General features: G+C 55.1%; 5 protein-coding genes across 5 annotated transcripts; 2 read left to right on the top strand and 3 right to left on the bottom strand.

The window, feature by feature from the left end:
* Nucleotides 1-960: 960 nt before the first annotated feature.
* On the bottom strand, nt 961-1,191 carry OT_ostta08g03960 (unnamed product; the record flags this gene model as incomplete). Its single annotated transcript, XM_003080906.1, has 1 exon — nt 961-1,191. One exon carries the CDS (start codon nt 1,189-1,191, stop codon nt 961-963), a length of 231 nt encoding a protein of 76 aa, XP_003080954.1.
* Nucleotides 1,192-1,407: 216 nt separating this feature from the next.
* OT_ostta08g03950 (unnamed product) lies at nt 1,408-2,032 on the bottom strand (the record flags this gene model as incomplete). The annotated part of the gene is made up of 2 exons (XM_022983671.1): nt 1,408-1,802; nt 1,843-2,032. 2 exons carry the CDS (start codon nt 2,030-2,032, stop codon nt 1,408-1,410), a joined length of 585 nt encoding a protein of 194 aa, XP_022841064.1.
* Nucleotides 2,033-3,131: 1,099 nt separating this feature from the next.
* OT_ostta08g03940 (tRNA (guanine-N-7) methyltransferase) lies at nt 3,132-4,505 on the top strand (the record flags this gene model as incomplete). The annotated part of the gene is made up of 1 exon (XM_022983670.1): nt 3,132-4,505. One exon carries the CDS (start codon nt 3,132-3,134, stop codon nt 4,503-4,505), a length of 1,374 nt encoding a protein of 457 aa, XP_022841063.1.
* A 360-nt stretch (nt 4,506-4,865) lies between these two features.
* OT_ostta08g03930 (unnamed product) lies at nt 4,866-6,302 on the top strand (the record flags this gene model as incomplete). The annotated part of the gene is made up of 1 exon (XM_022983669.1): nt 4,866-6,302. The coding sequence occupies one exon, from the start codon at nt 4,866-4,868 to the stop codon at nt 6,300-6,302; it is 1,437 nt and encodes a 478-aa protein (XP_022841062.1).
* A 361-nt stretch (nt 6,303-6,663) lies between these two features.
* Nucleotides 6,664-6,933, bottom strand: OT_ostta08g03920 (unnamed product; the record flags this gene model as incomplete). The annotated part of the gene is made up of 1 exon (XM_003080902.2): nt 6,664-6,933. The coding sequence occupies one exon, from the start codon at nt 6,931-6,933 to the stop codon at nt 6,664-6,666; it is 270 nt and encodes an 89-aa protein (XP_003080950.2).
* Between the last annotated feature and the right edge of the window lie 17 nt (nt 6,934-6,950).

Here is a 6,950-nt window from a genome sequence, read left to right as displayed (position 1 = left end):
GTCAACAGGAGCACGATTCATAGTGCTCACTTGCGACACTCCGAGCATTTGAGATCTTGATACTCGTTGACGCTTTGCGGCGCCGACCACATCAAGTTGGCGAACGGCATCGTCGTCCCGGTCAACTCCATTCATTCATAAACCCGATATATTTGATTTGATACAGTATTTTTGTAATAATAATGATGAGATTATTCGAATTCTATCGCAAAGCACTCTCTCTCTAAAGTTGCGACTGAACAGCGAGTACATTCAAAACGCAAGCGCCATCGCCGTCAAGCAAGCGCGAGCGTCAGGGATTTTGACTCCCACCCTACAAGAAGAGTACCCCCCCCAGGTCGAGTCATGATCCAAGAGTGTCGATGTATGGGTTAACAGTATCCGATCGGAAGATGTCGGGCATGAGAAGGTAACGGGAAAAGGCTACCATCTTCGAAATCGCCCATTCGGCGACTCGCGCGAGATGCGCGGCTGCGACGAGCACCGCACGTCGCGAGATGTGGTGATTCGTTCAAACACACCATACCGGTGTGGTGTAGATCGCCACTAGGGCGCGACGCCGTGCGCGGCGCGCGCGGCGTCGTCGTTCTAGTTTTCCAAATTTTTCCAATTCCATCTTTCCTCACCGACGCGTGCCCGACGCGACGTGCGGTTTCATGGTCGTTTCGACGCGATAGGCCCGTGCGCAGTCATCGCGTGGACGGTTTGCGGGCGTTGCGCGGCGTGTGCGTCGTGGGACGCGCTGGCAACTGGCGAAAATAAAAAAAAAGGGTCCCATCTTCCAAATGCACGAGGTGTGAGAGAACCTTCTGCAAATTTGTGAGAGAACTGGGCGTGGCTAAATCTTGTTTCATTCTTCCGTAGCGAGTTACGAGCGAAAATGTTAAGGGCGAAAATGTCTCCAAGAGGTTTTGACCACCAACCAGATGTTGCAAGGTGCTAAAATACTCTCTACAACATCTATAAGAGGTAGTTCCTAATGCTAATTTGCTCGCCTTTGCTTGCCTTGCGTTTGTGCTCATCGATCATCTTCTCGTGCCAGCCCCTCTTCCTGCTCAACGCCGTATCACCCGCCGCGCCTCTCATAGGAATTGCAACCAGGTTCGACATACCGATCACGCCATCGCCGTCCATCTTGCTATTCTTGGACATGCTTTGGGACATCTCTCTGTGCGTCTTCAAGTTGTGCATTGAAGACGCCCCGGGACGCCCGCGCGGTGCCCGCCGCGCGCGCGTGAACGACGCCGTGAGCGACGACGCCGTGAGCGACGCAGTGAACGAGCGAACACGACGAAGAGAGAAACGAAAAACTTTTTTGACCTTGCGAAGGCTTTTAATTTTTAATCAAAGAGCTTGCATTGAATTCAGTTCTTCACCGATTACCCATTACAAAAGTTATTACTCGTATCACATTTCGCGGGTGGACGCGAGGCATTTCCTGTAGCAAGCTTCGCACACGCGCCCGTCACCATCTCTTTGGGGATGACTCACCTTCCCTCGAGAAACCGCACGCGAGCATAGCGCGCACGTGAACGGTGGTCGATTCGCCTTGCTTGCTTTTCGGTAGCACCCAACGCACACGCGCCCGTCACCATCTATTTGGGGATGACTCGCCTTCCCTCGAGAAACCGCACGCGAGCATAGCGCGCACGTGAACGGTGGTCGCTTTGCGAGTAACGTGATTTGGTAGCATCTGTCGCACACGCGTCCATGGCCGTCTCCGTGGGAGTGACTTCGCGACTTTCCTTGCGAAAAATCTATGTCGCACTGTCCGCACGTGAATGCCGGCTGCGCAGCATCGGCTGCATGTCGACGATTTCCGCGAACCGCTTCTCGAGTGGCTCGATCTCGATTCGTCCCATCGCGAAACGTTCATCAACAATCGCAGTCGGGTGGAGCTTGGACTCGGTCCGGGTTTGTAACGACACAAATGTACGCCCGCATCGCTACTCTCATCGACGTCCTCACGCTCAGCAGTACCGGTTAGTTTTGACGTTGAAGTGTATTCAATCTGCATACCACATGTGGGCATGAAACGCGCCAAAACCCACGATCGCGCGCAAATGCAAGTCTTAAAATACCATCTGCGAATTGTCAACGCGCAAAACTCGACGTCGTCCACGGCGCGCGTCCAAAAGCACCCTGAAACCGGGCGCAAAGGGCAGACGCTAACGGTTTCCTTGTCGCATCCTTTGCACCATGGACGACGCGGTGTCGCTTCCCGACGTCCGACACCGCGTCACAACGCACGCGCGACGTGCGATACGTCTTTTTATGGCATTGCCGACCACCCAACCCGCGTCTGGCGCGTCGTGGAGTGACGAACGCGCGCTCCATCACGAGCATCGTCCCAACGCCGCACCGTCGCGGCGTGATAGCGCATTCACCTGACACACTATGCTAACGCGTCACTCCGCGCGCGCCGACGGTCGCACGCGCGGTCGCGCGCGTCGTGCCGATGCATCGCATATATTCTAGGTCACGTACAGCGAGCGTATCCATTGCCTCGTCGTCATCGCAGCGCTAGTGTCCCGAGTGCGCCGCGGGCGATGCACATGAGGTGAGTTTTTGAGCGTAAATCGCCACGGCGCGCATAGCGCGTGACGCGTCATCGCGCGTTTGAGACGCGTGTCATGTACGTGCAATACGTCTACACATGTTAATGTGCGTTTTGCGTCGTGCTCGCCCGCGTCGCGTCGCGTTGACGGCGCAAACCGAATCAAGACATTTGCGCTGTGTATTTTTCAAACTTTGCGTTCGATACCGTCGACGCGGTCTCGGGGCCTCGCGCGCGCTGTACATGGTGCGTCAACTGTTTCCTATCCATTCGCGACTGACTCGTGTCACTAGACACCGCTTGAGATGGTAGTTTCAGTCGCCATAGCTGCCGTGGAGCGTCTCCATCGTCAGCACCCCCGCACATCATGGCGCGCAAAGTGTCGCGCGCGACGCGGTCGGCAAATGGGCGGCTCGCCCATGATGAACGTCACCGGCGATGGCTTCATCGTCGACGGGACGCACCAGCGCTCGTCCCCGCTGAACGAGTCGATGATGATCGTCAAGACGTGGCGGCGGCGGCGCCGCAACCGCAAAGGTTCCTCCAACCCGCGACACGCCGCACGGCAACCGCGATGCGGTATCCGGCCGCGCGCACGAATCACAAACTCGCTCCCGATGCGATTGGCGTCGAGCAATTCTGCGTGCAGCCGTGCGCTCGTGAACGCACGATATCGCGGCTCCACGCGGTGGTCCGATATCGCAGCCGGCGGAACCTCGATACGGTACAGCGTCGTCGCGTCGAGGTTGAGAGTTTCATTTATGGAGCGGAGAACGGCAAATGTTCCAAGATGCGCGGCATTCCTCATTCGCAAGCCGAGCGCTTCGCGTTCATATCGCGAGCGATGCGTACGATGCGGCGGTTGCGACGCGGCGATGAGGCCGCCAAGGATCACCGCGCCGCCGACGCCGAGCGTGCGCTTTTGGAGCAACCACTATCCAATCAGCGCGACGAAGTACTATTGACCGGATATGATCGCGATGAAACTATGAAACCTAGTTACCCGTACGAGATCTCGTCGCCGACGGGGATGCTCAAGACGTTGACAGAGGGCGAGTTTACCCGGGATTGTTTTTACGCGGCGAACAATGAAAAACCATCGAATTGGTCGCTCGCAGAATTTGGGAAGTTTTTAAAGCACGAGTGCGGCGTATCGATGTCGGGTGTGGATTTGAGTAAAATTAAATGGGTATGCATCGAACTGTGTTGCGGCTATGGGAACATGTCGCTCGCCATGGCTGAGAGATTTGAAGACGTCGTCGTTATTGCGATTGATCTCAACGAAAAGTTGCTCTCTCGACGCGCCGCGGCGCACAAAAGAGTCAAGTTTCTTCAAGTGGATATTCTTCGCGCGATGCAAGTGACGCGCCTTAAAACACTGCTCGCTGGTCGCTTGCTGCACGTGCATTCGTCGCCGACGTGCAAGAATTACTCGAAATCGAAACGGCCATATCGAGCGAGACTCCTCGACGAGGGCCGAGCCGACGTCGTCGCGATGGAATACCTCGAAGCCGACATCTTCGTGCAAACCAACATGGACATTATACGCACGCTCGACCCCGTGACGGCGTCGGTCGAAAATCCAAACAACGATACCGATGGGTTGGGGTCGCGGCGCGATTTACTCGTAGACGTCTACGGCGCGCTCGCGTGGCTCGCGAAATGGACGCTTTCGTACTGTCACTTTAACAAAGGGCTCGTGCGCAAAGATACGGATTTCTACGTGACGCGCAATTTGCAACGCGCATTCGAAGCTATTGACATGCCCACGAAATGCATTCCGGGATCGTCAAGCGCGTGCGCGTACACGCGCCGCTCCGGCGCGCGCGCGCACAAGACGCAAACCGAAAAACTTTCGAGCGCGGCGCTCAAGGCTCGAATACCGCTCGCGTGCGCTCGAAAAGTTGTCGATGGTATCGCGTATGTTCGGAAAACGTGTAAATTGTAATATCAAGACTAATACTAAGACTCATGAAAGCGCATCCATTGCAAGGAAAGATTAACATTTTTTTTCGACCAATTCAATGCGAAGAAGACGGCGTAGTGCTGGATTACGAGCTCGGCGCCAAGGCCCGCATAAGTCGGACGATTTTCAGCGATGATGGATTTGTTCGACGAAATAACGGAAACACCGGAAAATGCACAACAAATGTAATCTTTTGTAATCTACGTTCTACCAGGCGCGCATACTCCATATGCAAACTTGACCAAACAACACATGCACACACAAAAACTCAATCGTTCACTTCCTCTACAGCCTGCTCGACGTAACGCCGTCCACGATGGACGACGCAGGGGATTCGCAAAGATGGCGATGGAGCACACGGTGGCGTTGGCGATCGATTTCGAACGCGGTGCGATTGCGACCGAGACGGCGGAGGACGAGCGCGCGATGCGTTCGATGACGGACGAGCCCACTCTCGCGTCGTTGTGCGAGCGCTTAGATTCCGTGCGGAACATCTGCCTGTGTTCCAACGCCGCCGACGCGTGCAAAATGGCGTACTCTTATCCAGAGATTCTTCTCACGAAGAGGAAGCTAGCTGAGATGATCAGAGTTCACCCAACCCTCCGAGATGCACAGATTCTGAGAATGTGGCGTGAGGAAATAACTCAAAATATGATGCGAGTGGGTGCTATGGAGCGACATGTTTTGCATACGCACATGTCGCGTGGGCAAATGAAGTTTCCGAGGGACTTCTACATTTCAGTACACGACGTCAAAAGATTGAGACAACGTGCTAGTTGCAAGGAATGGAAGAAGGATGAATCTGAGATGGGCTCAATCTTCAAGATGATCATGCAAGATGAGGGTGTCACTGTCATACGTTTTAGCGGCATGGAAGTGGCGCCTGCGCGTGTGCACGGTCGCGTCGTCCCGGAGGATGACCCTTTCGGTGGAAGTCCCGAGAGGGTCAAGGTGAAGGAAGAAGAAAATTCATTCGAGTGCATGTGGTGTCAGTACAGATCGAAGGACACCAGCATTCTGAAGAATCACATCTTAACATGTCTCCATCGGGATTTTCGAGAAGACGAGGCCTCCACTAAGGTGGACAGGTACATCGAGTCGTGTGTGACGGGGGTTCCCCGAGTAAGTGGTTGGGATGAGGAGAAGTCGTCGTGGTGGTGCGCACGAAAGCTTGAATTGCAGGCGAGATTATCGAGCCTGTACGATTGCATAGCCACCAATTTGAATCAAATTCTGTCTCCTGTGAAGGATAATCAACAGACGGAACTGGCGATTGTGCCATACGTTCCGCGGGATGTAACAGAGAGCGAGGCGGGGGCAAGTAAGAAAGAGTACCTTGATCACCTACGCGCAGAGCCCGATTTCAGTTTTGACAGACGCCTCGAAGAACATCAGAAGAACGCAATCGAAGAGGTGTTTCAGGATCCGCAGCAAAATCGGGTGATATCTCAGGGTGCGATGAGTGACGCGTACACCCCCGTCACTGTTCATGATTTTCAGACTCTCAGGGACGGCCAGTGGTTAAATGATGCCGTCATCGACTGGCAACTTCAATTTCTCAACCGAATAGAGCGTGAGCGTATGCAGGTGCGTGGCGACGACGTTCCTCGGGTGTATTTCTTCCAGGTCGCGGTCATGAATCTAATGACGCATCGGTGGGTCAAAACATGCAAAGAGGCGAGTGAGAAGGGACACCCGGAACCCCTTTATGAATGTGGGAAATACTATGACTACAAGAACGTAAACAGGACGTTACGGAAAACGCGAAGAAAACCGTAAAACCCAAAACCTGAGGAAAGATGGAATTGGAAAAAGTTGGAAAACTAGAACGACGACGCCGCGCGCGCCGCGCACGGCGTCGCGCCCTAGTGGCGATCTACACCACACCTGTATACTGTGTTTGAACGAATCACCACATCTCGCGACGTGCGGTGCTCGTCGCAGCCGCGCATCTCGCGCGAGTCGCCGAATGGGCGATTTCGAAGACGGTAGCCTTTTCCCGGCACCTTCTCATGCCGAAATTTGTACAAGGTAAAACACAAGTTGGAGTACCCCGATCATACTGTTTCCCCATACATAGCTTGACGGATTATGACTCAAGAAAAGGTGTGCACAACCTACCCCGAGTCTGAAACGCTCACTACGGCAAGTGCGCGAGCCGCGCTCGGCGCCACGCGTCGTCGCTCGTCCGCGTCCGCGGTCCGTATCCAACCGCCGCGCCCAATCCGCACGCGAACACAGCCGTGAGCGCGAACGACGTCGCGATCGTCCGCCGATACCCGAACCGCCGCCCCACCAGTCCACTGCACGCCAGACCGAGGGCGTAGGCGAGGCAGAACCCAAAGTCGACCTCGCCTAAGAGCGCCGCCGGGTACGCGTCCCGCGCGCGCAGCGCCGGCTTGCACGCCATGTATCCCTCTCTGACCG

Source organism: Ostreococcus tauri, assembly GCF_000214015.3.
Source record: "Ostreococcus tauri WGS project CAID00000000 data, contig chromosome 08, whole genome shotgun sequence".
Classification (NCBI taxonomy): Eukaryota; Viridiplantae; Chlorophyta; class Mamiellophyceae; order Mamiellales; family Bathycoccaceae; genus Ostreococcus; species Ostreococcus tauri.
This window is presented reverse-complemented; position numbering and strand designations above follow the sequence as displayed.